This window comes from Aptenodytes forsteri, unplaced genomic scaffold (genome assembly GCF_000699145.1).
Source record: "Aptenodytes forsteri isolate BGI_AS27 unplaced genomic scaffold, ASM69914v1 Scaffold82, whole genome shotgun sequence".
NCBI classification, from domain to species: Eukaryota; Metazoa; Chordata; class Aves; order Sphenisciformes; family Spheniscidae; genus Aptenodytes; species Aptenodytes forsteri.
In genome coordinates this window covers 5404209-5426900 of record NW_008795490.1, presented here as the reverse complement: position 1 = coordinate 5426900, position 22692 = coordinate 5404209, and the positions used below count along the sequence as shown (strand labels likewise).

At 39.8% G+C, this 22692-nt stretch overlaps 1 protein-coding gene across 2 annotated transcripts in view; it reads right to left on the bottom strand.

Annotated features, from left to right (window-relative positions):
- Window positions 1-2192: 2192 nt before the first annotated feature.
- ARID1B (AT-rich interaction domain 1B) overlaps window positions 2193-22692 on the bottom strand; it is a 313144-nt gene continuing 292644 nt past the window's right edge. The window contains exons 14-21 of one of the 2 annotated variants that reach the window (XM_009281433.1): window positions 18388-18526; window positions 16888-17060; window positions 15085-15235; window positions 13966-14082; window positions 12326-12422; window positions 8259-9048; window positions 7269-7399; window positions 2193-5276 (exon numbers count right to left, since the gene is read on the bottom strand). In XM_009281433.1, the coding sequence (XP_009279708.1) occupies window positions 3564-5276; window positions 7269-7399; window positions 8259-9048; window positions 12326-12422; window positions 13966-14082; window positions 15085-15235; window positions 16888-17060; window positions 18388-18526 (3311 nt within the window). In that variant the 3' untranslated portion in view covers window positions 2193-3563. The remainder of the gene's footprint in view (window positions 5277-7268; window positions 7400-8258; window positions 9049-12325; window positions 12423-13965; window positions 14083-15084; window positions 15236-16887; window positions 17061-18387; window positions 18527-22692) is intronic. The other variant, XM_009281435.1, reaches the window with a different exon arrangement.

Below are 22692 nucleotides of genomic sequence, written 5' to 3'. Positions count from 1 at the left end.
GATACCTGCATAGTCAGAACTATCATTTGCCAGCTATGTCTTCCCCTTTGAGGCTCCATGGTTTTATAAATAATAATTAAAAACACTTCTCTCTAATGCAAGAAGGCTTTTCTAAAAGGAGAGCAAGTTGCCGCAATACAATAGCGTAATATTTTTGAAGGTCATAATAATAAAGTAGGGGAAAGAGAATTCAAACTTGTTCAGGATTCAGTCAGAACATGTTAAGTTCACAAGTCTCAGGAGCAGGTCTTTTCCAAAGGCTTAAGAGAACATTGCAGGAGAAGTGAAATCATACGTAGACAACAGAGGGAATTGGAGTTCTTACACTTCGTCTTTCTTCTGATAAATGTACTGTAATGCTAACCAGGGATTTATATCATCTACTACTGTAACAGCATAAAACCATGTTCAGGCAGAATCTGTATTATAAACCTTTCCCTTCCACTCTTCCAGTTCCCCAGCTAGTTCTTGGCCCAACTGGAAAAGTGGCAGCAATGCTACATACACATGGACATCATGTGGTCGGCTGGCTAGCTGGGTGTTTTTTTCCTCCACCACACTGTTTAACCAGGCTCGGAGCAGTCCTGAAAAACACTAAGGCGCGAGCTCTGACAGCTCACAGCGTTTTGCCCCAGGTGTAGTTCCCCCCAGAGGACTCTGGGTCTGAATGCTGAAGAGAAAAAGAGAATAGACGTCCTTTCTTGTCCTCGACAAGAAAGGAAGGGGTGAGTATCGCTCAGCAGAGGGTTTATTTCACAGCTTGCTTGTATCTATGGGGTAATATCAAGCAGTAAAATGTTAGTAAGAGGTAAGTTTAGTAGGGGATACTACTTCCACACTGCCCAGTATTAAGCTGTAAAAATCATCCCTGAAATACGCCTCCTTCTGTGATGAAGAATTACAAGGGGGTTGTAATTCACCATCTACTTCTGAATGCAGCGATATGCAAGAGAAAGACAGACCACTGCAGCAGGTGATGTGGGAGTGGAGAGGTTACTGTGTAAGAAAAGCTAGAAGGAGAAATTACTTTTCATGACACTAGGGAGTCACGTTTCAAACTTGGCTTATAATTGTATGTACTTTACCTGTCTCTGAAATTCTCTTACATATATTAATGTTATAGCAATCTATATGAACAAGATGGGCAGTATGCCAAAGGGGGTTGTAATTTTCAAGTACCTCTGTATTGTTATTGGAGAGGGGAGGAGGATATCCACTAACAGTGTAATTATGTGGCAATTCCAGGGAAATTGATTATTATTAGCTTTTTATGATCACACTAACGAAGTCAATGATCCGAGATGAAACGGCAAAAATTAGTGCTTGAACAATATTCAGCAACAAGGTATCACCAGGTGAGAGCAGATGTACCTGAAACCAGCTAATTCCTGAAACTGAAATGGCCATCTCCCACCAATTATAACGATGGATGTGCTCTATTAAAGCCTGATCCGCTTTAATGGGGGACTCCCAGGATGAGAGGCCATGTAAGTATGCAATGACACATACAGTATCGAGAAGTGGGTGGGTGTTTATTCTAAATACCCACATCACTGGGGTATTTGCACCTTTAACCAACAGAGAGAATTACAGGTAGTGAATACAGATCAATTTCTTCAAGTTGGTTATTGCTTTAACAAAATCTTTTGTCACTCTTTCTAACATCCATCTTCAGTCCCCCAAACACGGCACGGAGACTGGATACCTGCATAGTCAGAACTATCATTTGCCAGCTATGTCTTCCCCTTTGAGGCTCCATGGTTTTATAAATAATAATTAAAAACACTCCTCTCTAATGCAAGAAGGCTTTTCTAAAAGAGCAAGTTGCAAGTTGGTTATTGCTTTAACAAAATCTTTTGTCACTCTTTCCATCTTCAATCTTCAGTCCCCCAAACACGGCACGGAGACTGGATACCTGCATAGTCAGAACTATCATTTGCCAGCTATGTCTTCCCCTTTGAGGCTCCATGGTTTTATAAATAATAATTAAAAACACTTCTCTCTAATGCAAGAAGGCTTTTCTAAAAGGAGAGCAAGTTGCCGCAATACAATAGCGTAATATTTTTGAAGGTCATAATAATAAAGTAGGGGAAAGAGAATAATCATTATTGCTCTTTCTTGTAATTAGTTTGCTTTCTGATATTCCACACTGCAACTAGAACATTATTCAAGAACACCCATCACAGTGCTTAACAAGATTTAATGTACATTTATTCTTAACATGTGGAACATATAAAGATTTTATACTGAATAAATGAAATTCATTAAGCCAGAGGAAAAGGAGGAATTTACATCAAGTTTTTTCTTTTTTAACTACATTATCTTGAAATACAAATGCAGATTCTTGTCACTGAAAAATCTTTGAAGTTGTGTTTCTTCCTTTTTTTTTTTTTCCTTTATATATTTTTTTGTCTGTAGACTGGTAACCATTTTCTTAAATCAATCCATACGTAACCATTTCCACACCTTGATTTATAAAGCAAATTGTGATCGGCTGCTCTCCCGAAATAGAGCATGACTTTATACATACAGAAACTTGTACATTACCCTCAGTTGTTGGTTTTCTGTGTTGGGTTTTTTCTTTTTTCTCTTTTTTTTTATTATTTTTTGGAGATATGGCCCAAATGAAAGAAAAAAATAATTCTACTATCACTTTGTAGATACCACATCATGAAAAAGAAACAAAAAACTTTGTACTAAAAAAAAAAAATGAGGGTATGTTTAATGTACAACTTCTATATACATCACGGCCCTTAGGCAATAAAAAAATATTTTAAAAAATGATTAAAGGAATTGTGAAGAACTGTCATTGTGGAAGGTCAAAAGAAAACAGATGTAGACAAGACAGTTCTGGTGAGGAAGCAATTGATGTTTATCATCAGGTTTTGTTTAAAAATCTTTTAACTTGACTTTTTTGTTTTGTTTTGCTCCTAGCCTAATGTAACCATTTCTCCTGAGGAGAAACCAGTATCGTTTTGTGTTTTGACTACTGACTGACACCCTCCTTGATCCCCTACACCTACATCACTAGAATCTTCTATTGCACAGAGCTTTGGGTGATGGTATACAAGTTTTTTTTAATTTTTTCCTTATTTGAAAAAATAAAACACACAGGAACTTGGTATGTTGGTTATTTTTCACCTTTTTGTTTCAAAGTGGTGAGATTTTTTTTCCATCATACAATGGTTTGCCATAACATTTTTTTTTAAAAAGTCACTAGTTCGCTTCCCAAAAAATATGCAATACAAACATGGAAAAGAACATTGAAAAGGATAATCTATGGAAAAAAAAAAAGTGTGACCTTTGAATGTACTAGACAGCAACTTTGGTTAAAAAAAATAAAATAAAAAGATGTACTTATACACATAGACAGCAAATATTAATTTCATAACTGTTCAAATTAATAATTTCTTTAATTTCCAATTGGTAAATAGTGAATGGGGCAGAGGAGCAAAGATTCTTTTTTTTTCCTTCTTCCTACGTTGGATAAACAAGAACAGAAAACAGCCAGTTATATGTGACCCTCTAATCTCCACTCACACATGCTTGGCTTCTCACTTATGTCATAACTGCCCAATCTGAAAAAGTACATCACAGATGACAGATGCAACCAGAGAGTTCAGGACAGCAGATATTGAGATATCCAGCAAACGACCCTCGTGCAAAAGGAACTCTGAGCGGTTCTCGTCCACTCTAGCCATGGCCAGCAAGGCCTTGGCTGCCCTGCACATCATGTCTACGCTAGGTGGCTCCAGAGGTGGAGGCTGCATGTGCATGAGGTTATGCTGGCTCTGCTGGTACTGGGCCATAGTGACCCCATCCTCCAGGAAGCTTATCAAGTTTCCGATGCTTCCCTTCTGCACAGCTATTGCCCTTGCTGCTAATGTGTCCCCCTGGGCAAGGTTCGATAAGAGCGCCATGGACATTTCTCGGCAGACCGGGTTTTTGCGGTCCCCAACGTACCTAACTAAAGTAGCGTAGAGTTTCTCCTGACGACTGAATGGGGGGGTGGCCAAGATAAGGTCCACATTATTGTCCTGGATACTGAGCTTACACAGGGTCTCCAGCACAAGTCTCTGAGGCGAAAGAACTGAGTTGGGCCCCACGGTTGGAAAAGGATCCTGTGCCTCCGCAGACGGGCACACCATCCAGTGCAGCAAGCCATCCAAAATTGGCAAACAGATGCTTTCTGTGTAAGCAGACAAGTCTAGCTGCCCAGAAATGTTGGCTAACGTGACCAATGTATTATCCCTCAAGACCTCGAGGCAGTCCCACCACCACTCATCCTTGCTGCAGGCCACCCCTTTGTCCTCCTCTTCCTCTTTCTCGTAAGTCTGCGGCGCTCGCTTTCTTTCTGGATGCTCATGGTGAAGAAGGATCAACTTTCCCAGGATCAGCACCAAGCCTGGATGTTTGGACATTTCGGTGTCATTGCCAGGCACAAAAGACAAGCTACGGACGATATTTGACACACAGATGCAGCGTTTGGCCAAGGAGTCTTGCCAGTGAGTTATGGTGCATAGAGGAGTCTCATCCCGGCTCCTTGGCTCATCCTCTAGCAGTTTAATATTCCGGTGGCTTTTGGCTTGATGGATCCCAAAAGGAAATTTACTGCTCTCTGTTTGGGAACCAGAGTTTGAGTCTTCAGGCAGTGCTCCCGGCCGAGCTGAGAGGACATCATCAATGGTTGCTGTTATACTTTTTTCTTGTTGTTCCTCAGATTCACCTTTCCCCTCGAGGTCCTTCTTTTTGCTTGGAGAGTTCAAGGGAGGAGGGGCTTTCCTGCGCGGAGGAATCTCCATCTTGCTTTCAAAGTGAGTCTGGATATGCTCAGTTGTGTCACCACCACCAAGCTGCCAGTGGAGAAGTCCACTATCAAATTCCTGAACGCGTCCGAGTTTGTCAGATCGGTCAACAACAAATAGATTATTTTTCTTTACAATCTTTATTGGCAGCTTGTCAAATTTACTGGCTTGTTTTGGCCTCTCACTTGGATCAGCAATGGCACCAGGAGTGGAAAAAACAATGCTCTTTTCTTCTCCTTCTACCTTTTCATCCTCCCCCTCCTCCTCATCTTCATCAAAATAGTCAATACATTCGTCGTTCTCCTCTTTTCCAGTATCCTCTGCCAAGGATTGGCTATCATCTTTCTTGGCTGCTTTGTGATCAAGTGCTTTGTGGCCTGGATCTCCCACTTCATATTCCATAAGGATTCCAAAAATGTCAATCAGGCATTTTCTAAAATATTCTACTAAAAGCTCAAGAAATCCAGACAACTGAGGGGAGAAGAAAGAACATAAAAATCAGATAAATATTTTCATCTGCACGGGATTTTATCAGTAACACTAATGCATGCATCTGTGGGTATTTCCCTCCTCCTGCTGTGGACCTGTGGCTAGGTCCTCCATGGCAGAAGTTAATCAAAGGAAATTCTTCTAGCGTCTGTCCAAACAGTATATAATGTCAAACTATCACGGCTCCATTTGCTAAAACTGTAACAGCTATGAGAAGTACAGAACTTTATTCATATGTCTCATTTAAACTACAGTAGACATCTAGCCTAGCTGTTCTGTCCCCTTGGAAGTGCCTAGTATTCTTCATTTTCTGTACAGCGCCCTGAAGTTTCTAACTCACTTAGTTTTTCTGATTTGTACTTTTATTAGATGCCTAAAGTTCACAATTCTTCCTCTCCTCCTTTGTCTCTCAGTCTCTAAAACCAACTGTCCTGTAGGAATCTGCAGTTCAGGGTCTAGGTACTGACATCCTATTGGGATAGTTCCATTTTTGCCTGGCAATATTTAAAAATTGTTACTGGAGCCTGGTGCTGTAAGTCACCCTTCAGAAACAGTTTTCATTTAGGTTTAATCCTCTTAATTAACTTGTAATCACTTTCTTAGGGAAAGGCAGTAGTTGGACTTGGTATTAATTTACCCTCAGTGGCTTTATTATTAAAAATTCTTTGCCGTTATGATGTATTCAGCCTGATTGTCTGTCTTTTAATGTTTTTTTTTTAATTGTGGGCTAATAGTTTTTCAGCAAAACGTATCCTTTTTGTCCATTCTGTATTCTCTTATGATTGCCAAACCCTTGAAGAATTAAGAACAAACCGATGCTTATGAGCTGCAGGAATTATCAGTCATCATATGGAGTCCTGACTGCCATTGGAAATAGAGTCCAAGACAAAAATAACAAAAAAATATATATTTAAAATATGCCTGGTATTCTGTGCAACTTGCACAGGGTGTATTAATGCAATTTCTAATAGAATTCAGAGGAGATTCACCTCACTGAACTTCAAACACCTGCAACAGTTACACACCTAACCTAATTGTCTACATTCCTTCTATAATCAATGGTCTTTTACAGGCCATTTCTAGGGTATGATTCATCTGCCCTATTTTAGATCTCTACTTCAGGATGAGATGAATCATGCTATAGATATCCCTAGTTCTAAAGTTAGGTGGGATGAAATGTACCATTTGTGTCAGTATTTAAAAAAAAGGTCATTATATTTAAAAAATGACGAGTTACACTATTAGTAACCAAGGAATGAATGGAGCAGAGAAACTGAATATTTAATTTGTGCAAATTTGAGATGATATGCATTATCAGCATGCTATCTATTACTACTACCTAACAGGCCAATGGTTAGAGCAGGGCTGAAAGATGCTGGAGGTAGTGAGGCAAAAGCACACACTGTTAAGTCCTGTGTTACTTGCATCCTGTGGACAGACAGTGGATTTTAGCCTTTAAATTGTCGATCTGATATTTCTGTGCAAACTTAATTTACTGGAAGAAGAAACCAAACAGAAAATAAACAATGTAAAAAAACCCACAGCCTAGTATGGAACTACTGAATAAGACAAGTAGTCACCAAAAGACAGCCTTAGATCAATTTAATATAGTTTTGCAAAGCCTTTTATGGAAACACAAGTTAAGCAAGATTAGTAACATATTGCTGTTTTCTGGGATTGTCCTTGTGCTATCATGAGTGTGAATTTACACATTAGTCTTCTGTCAGTGCTACAATTCTTATATTCCTCCATGCTCCTGTCTACAAGAGATACCCTTCTTTCAGGTTTATTATTTTCCCTACTCGACCTAAAGCTATCTCTTGTTGCTCACTGTTACCAAGTGTAAAAAAGGGAAGTTTTGCAATATTCAAATTTAAAATTTACTATAATTAACATAAAGGACTTCAGCATTTTTGTAGGTACTTCAGTTTTCTTTCCTTGAAAAGCTGAGAAGTATACTGCTTTTCCACCTACCTGAGAGAGGTTGAAAGTAGCGACAGTGCTGTCATCATACAGAAGAATATTAATAGTGTCTAGCGCCCAAGTACTTTCAGCCAAAAGACCAGATTTAAGAGACATCATCACTCTCCAGGCCTCAGGAGTTACTGCAGAAAGAAAGGAGGAGAAGTAAAACAGTATTAGTGCATCCTCGGAGACCGTTAATGAGTTCTGAAAGATTAAACTGTGACATTCTGAGGATGCAGAATTTAAATGAAATAGTTACTGAAACACTGGTTAAGACCCTGTTTTCACCACTTAGTCTTGTTCAGTTTTTCTGTAACTGCTGCTCAGCCTTAATACTGGAGGACATCTTAACAGGGCCATTCTTCTGACTTTGCTGAAGTCTAAATAATTGTACAAACGTAGAGAAGTTGACTAAACCAAATAATCGGTAAATTAAGGCAGAATACTCTCAGGAGTGTGGGAACTTGAAGTATGAGAACTTGAATGTATGAAATGTAACAGGAATTCAAGATAAGAAGATACTTGGGAAAGAATAGGGGGAGAAACAAACATGACAAATAATATGGAATGAATAAACGGGCCATTCAAGGGAGGCAGAGACTATAACTACACAGCAGAACAGCATGAGCTTCCATGGAACAAGAACACAGAAAGCTTTGCTCAGCTAAATGTTGTACTGGTGATTTAACAGACATTCTGAAGGACCTTTCAACACCTATCATTTGGAAATCTGAGGCAAGCTTCATTTTTAATGCATTTCTGGAGACCTCAGGTCTCCATATAAAATACTGCCTTCATTTCATGTCAGATCGTCTGGGATGAGTTTTACCTATCATCCTCACTGACGCCTATGTTATTATATTTTTATTGAACACAATCACATCATAGTTACCAAAGTTAACTATTTGTCAAAATAGTCTTAAAATGTAAAAGAAAATCAAAATCAAAGTCCCTTTCTCCCAACCTAGTTCGGTATTTGCCTTTTGTTTTGATGCTTACCAATATCTTTTGAGGTAATCTTTCGTCTTGGTTTTAAGACTGGTTGGGATGCTTCTACAGAGCCTGGGGGGAAGGTAATTTCTCGCCTAATCGGTGGTGGTTGGGGTGGAGGTCCTGTGACCTGTGACACTGGAACTGTGGGTATAACCTTTTGCATCTTCATGGAGGGTAGGAAAGGAGACTTGCTTGGAGACATACGGTTTTCCAAAGAGCGCTGGAAGGATGCTGGACTTGGAGCTCTAGAGATGTGGTTTGGCATAGAGGGTGGCGTCTGGTAGGATGACTGAGGAGGTCTAGTGATAGGCTGCATGGAGGCTGAGGATGACATATAAGAAGGCTGACGTTGGTTGACATGAGAAGGCCACTGACTCTCGTGGTTTATCCTCTGGTCAGGTACCATCATATCATCAGTGCGATTCATCCCTGGATACGGTGGGGCCTGTGCAGGGCCTCCTGGACCTTGCCTATTCTGGTAAGGGTAAGGCATATCATTTCGTGTTGGCCACATGTTCTGCTGAGGACCTTCGCTGGAGGATGACGACTGCATGGGGCCACCAATCATCTGGGGAGGTATTCCATGCTGCTGCATTTGTCCTGGGCCCTGCATCCTCTCCCTGTTATACGGATATGGATACTGTCCCTGCATGGGCCTCCTGTCAGGCCCCGTGTAAGCGTTGCTGTACTGGTTATACATTTCCTGTTGCTGGTTGCCATACTGCATGTTATACATATCCCCTTCATGGCGTTTGGCTGGAGGGCCATACATGCCATCCATGTGTCTCTTATAGTTCTGAAAAAAAATTTTGGAAAGAAGACGCGTCACTTTTACTCCATACACAATACAAATATATTGGTTGAAAGCTCATTTAAAAAGCTGAAGGCACTTAGTTCTAGAGTGACTGTGCTGATTCCAGAGTCAGGCATGCAGGTTACGCTTGATCCAGTGCTTTCTTCTTAAGCCTCTGTTTTGCTGTGCTTATAACTTAATACTAAAAGGAAACTTATCCTTGGGCTAAATTTTCTTACGCTTGCTCTCATTTTCTCCCTTTCCCTTTCCCTTCCTATCTGTCAGATTAAATTCCACTGGTCATTTCAGATATGCATGAAAGGGCAATGGTCCTCACCAACTAAAATATTTTCACTTCTTTTTTATGCTTAGTCTACTAAGAAGAAAAATCTTAAGAAAATTCAGAACCACTCAGTGAATCTTTTCAAGAGACAAGCACTGAATAAACTCTTAAAATAACAAGATATCCTGCAAGCATGCATGTCTCAAACACTGGATCTTACGATAGGGCATAGGCTACACACAGTAAATTTATTAGTAGGAAAAAACATTCCGCTGCATTTGCTACTCTGTGTAATTCCCAGGAACATGGTCCTGTTTGGGCAACCATCCCTCTTCCCAAATCATCCTAATCACATTTAATTTACTGTGAGATTATTACAGCAAATGGTCACATCCAAACGTTCTGTTCTAGTTTATGCAGGTTCTTACCCTGCTGATCGGTAATGAATTAAGCAATGCTTAATTCATAATGCTTAACAGCTGCCACCTATGGTTTATTCCCTCTTTGTTTCTCACCCTCTCAAGTGGGGAATGTTGTGTGAGGTAAGCTGTTTTACACTGGGGGGAGCTGAGTTGTTTTGAAATCATACAAGCTTGTATGTATTTATGTTTAAGACGGCAGAACAAAAAAAGAAATGTTGCAGTTTGAGGGGAAGGTGGTAAGGTTTGCAGCGGTCCTTAGTTCCGGTGGGAGTTTGTTCCACAGTTCAAACCACACTGAGTGCTCTGAAGCAAAAAATGTGAATTAAATGGGTGATTTTTGAATATATGATCTATGGCAAATTCAAAGTTACGGCTCCCCCGGAAACTGTAGCTCAGTCACATTGCACAATGTATACTAATGTACTAGAGTTAAAATCAGATAAAATTCTATATGTATTCAATATGGGTCAGTTAAAACAGCTCTGGGAGTCATAAACTCATCTTCCAACTTTGGTGCACATAAAACCACAACTACTGTATTGCATGAGAATATTTTTTTTTAAACTTGCTACAGAGCTGTCTGGCTATCTGAGAAATACCTATTTTCAGCCTTACGTAAACTACTTGCTGTAGTAAATAATTCCACCCTTGGGGCCAATTTATACATTAAGAACTGACTTGGCAGTTGCCACACCTAAAAAGGTGGTGTTTGTTTTTGCCACAGTAACTCAGACCGCTTAAAAGTAGACACTTGGGAACGAAGCGTGTGCCTTTTTAAAAGCAGTTCAGTGCTCTTGTGTATGTAGTGGCAACATGCCTAATGGTACCCAATGCTGTGCACAGTGATGCACCTGAACTCCCCCTCCGGTGTAAAGGTTCGGCAGGAGACTGAGGCTGCACAATGTGTGTCTCTCTCCACTGGGGATGGGGAATTCTGAGACCTCACAGAAGACAAAAAGACACCAACACAGGTCACCTGCTGCATAATAGCTCTCGGGGTATGAGCATTCGTACAGGAATTGAAAAACCTGGCTCAAAGTGCTTCATTAGCCCCAGGAGTTCATGCTCCAAGCACCTCCTTCCCAGGTCATTCCCTAGCCTTCAAGTTGTAGATAAAGCTTCGAAAGGGCCATTCTTCACATTCTTCCTGTACCACTACAGAGTGAGATTTAGGAAACTGAAAATAAGCTAGTGGCAGTCTAATCTCTAGCTAAATGAAGAAGTGGAATCCTCTGGGAGTGGGAGGGAGAGGCTGAGGCTGGCCAGGATCCTTGCCCTTCATTTTTCACTGCTTTTTTGCATTAATGCATTCTGCATTCAAGAGTCATTGTACAAAGCAGTATAAACAGCACTAAGGACAGGGCCAAATATATTTTTACAAATTCTAGCTGTCTCCTTGCTTAAATGAACATGTAGTTAATATATTCCCTGCATACGTTAGCATGGAATATCACAAACTGTTCTGTTATATATCTTTGCAATTTCCCCACTAAATCACCTAGACTGCTGGCATATGCTATCATGAACAACAACAAAACAGTTTTTTGATTATGCTATTTTAGAGATGTTATGAACCAAAGAGATAAGCAAGAAATTCTGAAGTTGAAATTTATATACATTTTCAGTACAGTGCAATTTAAGATCTCTTTTAGGCTCCCCCCCCACCTCCGAATTTCCTAGTAAAACTCTATCCCAAACTGAAGGAGACTATCTGAAATTGGCTGAAAACTAGCTTACATTTTAATTTTTATATTATAAAGAAATGCTTTCTATTTTAGAAGCCAACTTCAACTTTAATTATTGTATGACTAGAAATGAATTAATAACATGCAGGATGAAACTCTGATCCTGCTGAAGTCAGTGGAGTTTTGCTATTGACTTATAAGATGGGATTTTGCCCACAAGGTATTAATGATACACCTAACAAAAAAGTCTCATTAGTATAATTTGTATTTTCAAAGTTATTACACAGTTAGGGAGACGGGAATGTACAAATGTTTAAACTATTTTTAACACTAATAATGTTCTCTCTCATGTATTTGTACCGTATTGTTACTAGAGATAACGTGGGGAATATGCCATATTATCTGTATTAAAGATAGGTATCTCATATGACGCACCACAACATTCTAGATAATTGAGAGTGCTGCACGTTTTACTTTGTTCCAGTTTTCTGTTGGGTTCACTTGGCTGCATGACATTAAGTTAAGGCCCTTTAACTTGCCAGCCAAGCAGCTTTCCTATTTGTTTCTGGAATTAAGGCAGCATCACTTTACTAGCCTACGAATTATACTTTCCCAGTCTGCTGGTTATTAACTTGGGACAATCACTTGATACACATCCAAAGCCACAGAACATCTGTTAAAATTTACACTCTTCCAGTGTAATGAACGCATTTTCCTATAGCTGCACATATACTGCTGATCCATATGGGCTGTGATTCTGACCAGAACTACAGTGCTCCTCTGTGCCAAAAGACATATATTGTATAAACAAATTTTTGAATGTATACAGAATTTTGGGGTGACATTTATTAAACAAATGTTATGAATATAGCTGTTTTCCCCTCTCCTACCTGCTGCTGTGGATACATTCCAGGTTGATGTCCTCCATATGGTGGCTGTCCTGAGGGAGGTCCTTGTCCTGGATACTGCTGCCCGTATGGTTCATGCCTAAAATGAAGCATTCAAATCAACAGTTAGAGCTGTTGGAATTTCCAAGCCACCGGGAAAACCAAAGTACTCTGATGATCTTGCACCTTGAAGATATTTGCCATTTGGAAACAAGATGAAGGTACAGTGTGGTATGGTCCTGAGCCTGATGTAGTCAGTTCTGCTGGAGCTGGCAGTGGAAGGAAGGAGATAAAGCAGATAGAAGAAAGGAGGAGCAGTGAAGATGCAACAGAGAGATTTAGAGGTAGCGGTCAGGAATCGGAACAGGGTCTGGTCAGCAAAGTGATAAGAAAGGCAGCTGCAGCTGCTGGGAACCCATCTTAGGTGGAAAAGTATCTGATGTACAGCTCAAAGGTTGCAAGTCAAAATTCTTGTGTTTTAATAAGTCAGTCTCCAAGCAAGCTACTTTCTGGATTATTTAAGAATATAATCAGTATTTAAGTGCCAATTTAAAGTGAAATCGTGATTTTAGTCTGACGATAGTGACAGAAAGTGAGTACAAATTTCATTACAATATGTAACATTTAAATACATCATTACTGAGTAAAAACAGTACTCATAATTTTGCTAATATTCATGTCATTTTTAATTAAAGCTACATAATGAAGCATACATAGAAAAGGCTGAGTTGCGTTGCACTTGGAAACTTACCTGTGGCCTTTAAGACCTCTGAGGAGCACTACAGTGCAACTGCAATATTTTTAGCACATCTGAATGAAATTTAGGTTGCTGAAATGAAGTACTTGGAAAGTATTAAGATTGATAAATAACAATGTATTGCAGGCCAATATGTCAGTAATTCCTCTCTGTACACTACCAGTGAGAACACATCTACAATTCGAGTATAATTGTGGAAGTAATATATCAGGGAGAGTCAGAGAAACAGAGGACTGGGGAACCTGACATGTTAAAAGAACTAATGGGACCTGATTTTTCCAAAAGCATAGAAAACTCACAGTTTTTGCGAGTTGACCAGAGTGAAAGCAATAGCTGTTCAGTATCCCCTAAAATTATGACGTGGATGGAGAGAAATTACCTAGTGTCAGTTAAAAGAACAATGTAACTGATGGGAATTGTCTACAGTTGTCCAAGATGGTACATGCAATAAGATAAAACTGAGCAAAGGTACACGTATGTTATACATAAGGGATCACTTTCTAAATGTTCAATTTGTTAGCCACAGGATAACCACAGGGCAGGTGAAGTCATGGAAGCTTCAGAACTGGTGTCATTTAATGCTGCTCTGGAGAACTTGGGCCTATACAGTATGCTCTAGTTCAGCGTTGGCAGGGAGATACATAACGTAGGATGTATACTCCTTTTCTAACACCTCTGATTCTATGGCTACACAAAGTCAACCGATTCACCCAAGCCTCCGCCCCCCCAAAGAAACTGAACCAATGGTAAAAGCCTAAATAAGAACAGACAAAACAGAATTAACACACCAAGAGGCCACATATTCTGTCTATGTGCTCTCACAGAGGCTGCTAGCACTCGTTAGCTGGTTATTGCAGATATTACAAACAGAGAAATCAGTGTTCACCTTTGCTGGCCAGGGTAACGATTAGGAGAGTACATGCTTGGGTCACTGTTTGAAGGCACCATGTTGCTTTGACCAGGTGGTCCCATACTGCCTTCAGGACCCAGCCCATGATCCGACCTAAAAAATGACAAAGGAAACCTCATTCTGATAAAAGCACTTATTCTCCAAAATTGCCAACAAAATAAAACAAAACACACCCCTTAAAGAAAACATTCTCTTGACTTATCACCTTCCACTGGAACCCTTACTCTCACTGACTCCCCAGCAATGTGACCTGCTGAACAACATAATTACACTTGCGTTACTCTACACATCTACTACTTCAAACTACTGACTGAAAACTACTCCACCGTTACACTTAAAAGGCCCACGCTGCATCACTTTGGCTACCATCAGGAAACAAAAAGTGAAGCTAAAGTACACAGCCTAATGAAAGTAAAAGTAGGAATACAGCCAGAGCTGCAAAACCTACCAGAATACTTCATATAACCCAAACATTCCCAAACCATTCTGCCTGCTATACCAATGCTTAGACATCAGTGATTTTACTGATTTTTTTTTTTTTCTCCCAAAGCCTTTCCCGGGATAAACAAAAGAGGATCAAATTTATTTTGTGTACTTCACTGAAAGACAAACTTATGAGGGTCCTGATGGACACACTGCAAGACTGGTGCCCCTACAGCTCAGACAACAGACTCCAGACTCTCCAAAGGCAATTCACTAACAGACCACAAAACAGACATATTTAGGCTGTGCATTTTGCTTTTCATAAAAAGCCCACCAACAACTGTTTAGGCGAAAACACGGCCAGAAGACTAACTCAAGTGCTACTTTATGCCATCACAGCCCAGCAGCCAGCTGAACGCAGCTGTCAAACACACCCATGTGCTGATCTGCTGCAGCTTGAGTGACTTCTAAGGTGTGACAATTCCTCCTTATTAATTTCTGTGAACAGCTAGACTCAGTCATTACCAGTGGTTTGACTCCCAGTGATTTAGTAAGATGCTGTAGGAAATGTAGGCTGCTATGTTCTCTGCAAGGTGCAATGGGAAAATGAGAAGGGGAGAGAGAGGATCATTTTCACTAATGGGCTTTGCTTTTTCCTGAAGATTGACTCACCTCCTGTCATAGCCACTTCCGTAAGAGAACTGCTGTCGCTGGCTCATGCTCATGTTGGACATTGCTCCAGATGGACTCTGGTTATACATATCTTGTATTCCACTGTTAGGCATTTGTCCAGGGGTCATGAAAGGCTCATTGCTTCCAGGCACTGCAACAGTAAGGGAAATTAAATATATTATTCTGGGTGTTTGAAGAGATCTTTCTATTAAATGATGTATTTTAAAATAATGCTCAGATCCCTAACACTGCCAAGGAGAATTAGCTGGTGTCTGACAAGCTCTCCAGGGTCTGATGAAAACACATGAAGCAGCACCACTACCAAGATGACGGTTATAATATTAAGGAGCTGCAAGCAAGGAAAGTAATCTCATCCTACGGAACTGAGCTCATCAGGCACCAGGCAGCTTCTTCCCTGTGGTCTTCATAGCTGAAGATGAACTCGCTCTTGCTCTTTTCACCCAAACAATGCTAAATATGAATGCAAACATAAACGTTACAAAACAGATGAAAGCAAATCTCCTAGTTGGGATTACAAAGCTGTCAAAATCAGGCTCTTCTTTTTCCCATAAAGCCCTCATACACACATGTATACCATAATTTCATTACGGAAAGGATACTGTATCCTAATGTAGCTTCTCGAGCAGGATGGGCATATACTATGGGTCAAAGAAAAGGCACGTTGACCACTATTATCGGATATAAATCCCCAAGCAAATAGAGGAAGAGACTCTATCCTTTAGTCCATCATAGTAGATACTGAACAGACACATTTCTGTTTTGAAAGGATAAATGTGAAATGTACCACAAAGTGCAATAAACCCACTTAATCTCACATGGATATAAAACCTAAAGTGAATCTAACGCAGAGAGGGTTCTCCCTTCCTCCAACTGTGTTATGCTAGTGTCCACAGTCCAGGCAAAAAGGGAAGGTTTAAAAAAAATCACATCAGATTAACTATCTCTTTTAAAGCATCTCCCCACTTCATCACATTATCTTTCTTCCCCTGATTTCTGGACCTCTTCTTCCCATTCCTCCCTTTTGCTCCCTTTCAGTTTCCACTTTCTTAATTTCACCTCCTTCATCTGCTCTTCTCTTTGCAGCCATTGTGAGCCCTGCTTGTGTTCTTTCCTCCCACTTTCCTATATATGAGTTATGCAAGATTGATTCATTTTAAGCACATTTTAGAATATCCACAAAACCATCTGTAGGTTAAGTGCCCAAAAGGACAAGAGTCAGGTTTGACATTAATTTTAATTTTTGCTTTCTAAAAATAAACAAACTTTGAGTGTGTTTATCACCTTTTGTCAGGGGCTGTCCAAGTGAGAAAAAAATCAGCTTTCCTATTCTGAAAAATATGTAGACTGAGACAGAGAGCATTAGGAGACTTGCTCAGTTCCGCACAGTGAATTCCCAGTTCAGCCCTACTACAACCAGGCATGTTGCTTCACCGCTTCACATTCTAACACTGAGGTCCAGCATCTGATTTGCAGAGTAGCTATGGAAGAAACATACGGCGTTGTACAAAATCTAACCCTATGAATTTATGCCATTTCCTGAAATGTATTCCTACAAGCATTTTTAGCATTCTGATAAGTCTAAAATAAACGGTGTGACTCCAAGAGGGGAAAATATGACCAGACCAGAATGAAACACAATTGCACTGCACCTCTCTCTTTTCTACAAGGATACCGTTTTACCAATGGCAAAATCAGCAAAGTAAAAAAGCTCATTTTAATGACTAGAACCTCTTGATTACATAGAAGTAGGGAAAAGCACTTAAGCTCCCGCAAAGAAAATACCTTTTCTCATTCCACCGAAAGGATCTTTATTCGGCTCGTATGGCATCCTTCCCATCATATCTGGCATGTTTATTCCCTGCTGGTATGGTGCATTTGGCGTCATGGAATTTCGCTTCGGGAATGCTGAATCACTTACGTCAGAAAAGGGATCATGCACACTAACTGCGCTGTTTCTAGCAAATGAGAAAAAGGAAGCATTAACATCATCATGTATTCATAAGAACTGTGAAAACAGACTGGACTATAATACACCTAGCCCATGATGCTGTGGCAGTGATCAGTGCAGGATACATCTGAGGAAGATGCAAAAAACTTTCACAATGGACAATCATTAAAAAAATCTACCCATTTTTTTTTCCCCAAGCTTATCTGGCTACTTACCTTAAAGATCAGGGTTTTTAATCTAATTCAACTGTGCGTGTTCCTAGTACTCATATAAAAGTCTAAACCTTTCTGAAATTTCACTAAGCTGTTTGCCTCACTACCCCAAGGCAGTGAGCTCCACAGGTTAATTATATGCTGTGTCAAAATAGTATTACTTTTTATCAGTTTCATATTTATTACCTTTCAAATTACTAGAGGAAAGACTAAACAGCAACACTTGATTTACCTCCCAAATACCATTTACTGTTATGGAGAGGCACTAACCTTTATGGTTGCAGCCAGCTTTATTCTAAAGCCCTTAAAAATTTGGCTTGGAAAATAGAGTTTCCCTGATAACTATCAGATTTATTCTTAACGCAAAAGAAAATTTTTTACATAGTGAAAGAAAACTCAATCTGGATTAAAGATGATTAAAAAAGGTTTTCGTTATCCTTTCTGCAGTATTACAGATGGAGAAAAAAAGAACCTAAGCATGTTAAGTTCGGAGTGACTCTGTGCATAGTTCAGAGCTCAGCTACGTTCCTGCTGAAGTCAACAAGAACTTTTTTTGCTGGACTAAGTGGGCTAAGGATCCTTAATGAATGGTGAGAAGGCTCCACTTCAGATTAAGCTGGTCTGTGTGACTTACAGGACATAGAAGTGAAAGGGATCTCTTGGTCCATTCAGTTGGATCCTCTGCTATCTCAACCACTGTTATTATATACGTTTTTTGTAATTTGAATTTAAGTAACACCTTAAAATCACACATTCCTCCTTCCTGAGCATGAATGTCTGGACCTGTATACCAGAGGAGGACAGGGTAAGCAAGGAAAGGAAGGTTGTGGTTCTAAGGTGGTGCTGCTGGGTTCCACCTTCCTCCCCACTCTTCACATATTCACACTCTTTGCACTGGTGCTTGTCTGATCCTCCTCTGGTATTTAGAAAGCTAATGCAGCTCCTACTCCTTCCTCCCTTTTCCTCCCCTCCAAAAAGAAATCATTTTCTGCCGCTTTTAAGGCTCTGACAGGTTCACCACAGAATCAGATGAGGGCCTGAGCAGTTGGGAGAGGGAAAGACTGGCTTAAACTGTTGTAGAACTGCAGCCCAACAAAAAATGAAGCAAAGCCCTTTTCATACCTGCCACCCTGCATAGGTGTCATCTGTCCATGAGGTGTTGATGCTGGTGTAGGGGGCTTCAAATCGCCTGGCACTTCTGTCATGGAATTACTACCAGTAGACTGTGGAGTCTGTGGGCCTTGCAAGGAACCAGAATTAGCTGGGAAATTAAAGAAAAAGGAAATATTAAAAGGTAGCAGCCAAATTCCTGTGGAAATAATAATCATCAAGGAGAGAAACTGGTTCTTTCCCCCATAAGCCTGCTTGTACCATGCATCTCAGTACTTTGTAACTTCCCCAAAATCCTCTGAGATCAGGATATGCTGTGTAGTAATAGCTGTCATCTTTCCTAGAACCATGAATTTAATCTGCTGCCTGAAGCAACATGAATAGAAAACATCTAGATGAAGGATCATTTAAATCAGAGGTCAGAGATACAAAGTTAATTGTCTATAGTTTACAACAGAGTAAATGAAGGTTGTTCTTTGGCACAGCTTCTTTACATAATCACAACACATACGTTTATAAGGCAAATTTCAGCCAGAAGCTTTTCCTCACAAATTTAAATTGCTACATTAATATAAATTCATAATTTCATTTACCACTAAAAGGCAGACATTTCCATGGTGAAACATGGCAAATGATTAGTGGCACACTGCAACCCAATGCCATCTTTGGGACAGCATGGCAAAAGATTGTATTTAAGAAATGCAAAAGGCGATCTGGGATAAGAAGAAAATGATCACCGAAAGCAGAATTTAAACAGGAGGCTATAGCTAACACTCCTAATAAAACTGTGAAAATAGCAATGGGCATCTTAACAAAATGTAGTTAGGGTCATTGTAGAGCATATGTAACAAGACCAGGTCAATTCTGCAAAGCATCTGTTTCATCTGCAAAAACTTCTGTGTTGAGATCTTAGAAAGCGATAGAGGACCTGCACTACTGTCCTCCTTAACCATGGTAATTAGCTATATTCTTGATATGACAACACGCGTAGAAAAGCATGTACTGTTCTATTCCGATGAGACTGAGCAGTAACAAGGGCATTAAATGAATACATCACATAAGCTCATGATGAAATACATCCAGACCAGTCTTTTAAAGCAGACACTGAACTTACTACTTTCATATGACTACTGAGAAGAAACACCCCCAACCCCAAAGATCTGACCTAGTAGCTTTCTGATTTAGAAGGCAGTAAGTCAGAATTAGTAACAATGTCTAAGCCTTGTATCTGATTGGCCTTGCAGCAGAAATTCTACCCAAGGAGAACTTGTAGGACTGAAATCTTTCGATGCAACTGGGAAAAAAAAATTACCAACAGAAAAAATGCACAAATCTAATAGACTCAGAAAGACATGGCTTTGGCTTGAGAGGTCCTTCTTTTTTATGAACTGTCATGTAAGCATTTTATAGTGCCTGACTATCTACGTTCAACAGCCAATTAACAAAACTTTATAAATTACTGTTAGTTGGAAAATTGGAACAAGCAGTATGGGTTTTTCTTCCGTATGTGAAAGAAAGAGTAGTTTATAATTGACTCAGAATCCTAGAACACTCATCATCTTGACAGGCAGAGCTTGTTTTTAACTGAAGAACACCTTTTTTATATGTGTTTCATTTATATCTGTAACACATGTTCCACTATCTGGAAATCAGTCTCAGTAGCAAGTGCATATGTAAAATTCACATTGTGTAGACCACATTGTTCTTGTCTCCAGCTTTCTGAGGCATGTTTGGATTATGCTCACATAGTAATGAGGTTCCAAAAAAGTTTAAGAAAAGCTCTCTGATTGCATTAATACAGTAACAACATTTGCAACAACTAATGCTACAGTTGACTGAAGGCTTTAGTGCTATAATGAAACAAATCCATACGATAATAAAAAAACCCTATCATGTTCACATAAAATGACCCCTTCGTATATATGACCCCTGAGCGTGCCAGGATCATTCTCCTGCCCCTGAGCTTTAAACACAATTCTAGATTACTTCTAAAAAGCTTGAAAGCATTTCTGAGTTAAGCCACACATTGTCACATACCATCTTGTTATATTAGAACCATGTATGTAAACATCTTAGTGTACCCATATACTTACTGTAAAACAGGGTATTGCCTAACCCTGCACATTTCTCTTATGGTGGACTATTCAGCAGCAATTAAGTTCTTCCCTATCCTACCTGAGCAAGAACTTAATTCATATCTACACTAAACCTAAAGAAAACATGTAAAATATTTTTTCAGTATTTATGGGCTGCATGAATATACAATCTTTATGATGAATAACAATGTGTTTTATATAATCTTCTTAGATAAGGAAAGGTTTAACAGCAAAAAGAAGATATCCAACGGAGAAGCTACAAGTCAAATTTCTATCTGCTGGGTGGTGGTTATAGGGTTGGTTGTTTTTCCCCCACCTCCTTCTAAATGACTGCTTATAAATAGCTGAAAAAACGGAAGGCAAATGCTATCTTGAGAAGTGCAAAGTTTCTGGTACGGCTTTGTTAATGCACTTTGCTCTTGACCTCCATTGGGTCAGGGACACTTCAACAGAACAGGGACTGCAAGTGTTTCAATCTCTGGATTAGGTGGTCATCAGCTACCAAGAAGAGCCCAAGTGTGGATATGACCTACAAGCAACCGCAAAGACAATTATTTCTGTGTCTTACACTCACAGGCCACTGAATAGTTCATCTATATTTTAGTAATAGCATCAATGTAAATAGCACATTCCTTGAGAAAGAATAAGACAAGTATGTACTCTTAATGGTTGCTCTTGGTAGAGCAGGAACAATTTTTTAAGCAACTTAACTTTCTCATGTAGGACGTGATTTTCAGTACCTTTGCCAAGCTTCAGCCAATCATCAGGAAGTCATCCTGATGGGTATTACCCTCAAGCTAATTTTGTTTTGGAAATTTTCAGCTGTAACTGGCCAGCTTGTTTTAAGAATATGCCTTTGAAAATATATGGTCCTCTTCTGTTGTTCCCAAAAGAGAAATATTTTTCTGTGAGTCTTCCGAGCCAAATACGTATTTGGCCACCTTTTTCACACACAGCACCAGTGGTCCCTTGGAGACTTGGTGGTAAAGCTGGGGACGTGCTTGTGACAGGGAAAGTACTCTTGCTGTTCCAGTGTTTATTCAGATTTGGTCAAATAAATTTGTGAAAAATACCTGTTAATATGCAGAGATTATTAGCTTGCTATACATTCACTGCCTGGTTTTCTGAAGATCCTGTTTGTACATATTTCAGGCCGGGGCGAGCAAGACTCTCACTAATTCAGCTCCTGGGTTGATCTGGGCAGTCTTGAACGTGGAGCTGAGCACGAAAACCTACAGCCAGAAAGCAACCCCACACAAGCTCTCATGGTTACAACTGGAGGTTGGCAAGCAAAGGCAAGGTAACAGGGTTTCTGACCATCAACAGAACAGGAGAATAGGAGACTGACAAGGGGACTGGGAATCTGGAAAGGAGATACAGATGCTGCTGAGATCAGATTAGAATCTGAGAAGTCTGAAGTTGCATGGACATGGTACTACACAACAGGAAACACTAAGAAAGCCCAGAAAATGTACCTAATGAGAGCTGAAGTACAGGGAAAGAACCCTAAGTGGCTGGATGAAGAGACAAAGAGTTCAATACTGGGAAGAGCCCAACACTGGGCATACGAGTGAAATTACATCTTGCGCAAGAGGTTCTTAGATGTGTGTTCCTTTTCTCAGAGAGTCTGTTTAGAGACGCTCTTTTCCAGCTGTGCAGTACATGTAGGGCAACAGATGAGATGATATAAAGGGCTATATGTGGCAAAACTTAGAAAACTGGCACCCAGAATTAGTGGATACTCATGTACATTTTTTGGTACCCCAGTTCCTCTTCTGTAGAATGGGAATCATACTACTTTCCCTCTCAGATGGGTATTGCAAAGACTGATTAATACTTTTTAAAGCCCTCAAATACAGTTGTAGTGAAGACGAGAAAAAAACAAGGAATAAATTTATAACTCTCCATCTGAGTCTGGCTGAAAACTGTGGCACAAGTAAAGGCTGTGTACTGAAAAGTGAGGATAACACAAAACACTGAATAGCTCCTCATTCACTGAGCACTGTTTATTCTGTGCACTGAATGACACAGACATTTCATGGAAAAAATGTCAATGTGACTGCGTAATTAAGAGTGTATTGAACTGTATATACGCAAGGAAACATAATTAAGGTTGCAAAGATTATATCTCACTTTTGGCATTTCCTAACCTTTGAGCACTTGACTTTGCATCAAAGCAATATACTTCAAACAGTTTTTGGATATAGTATGTGAACACAGG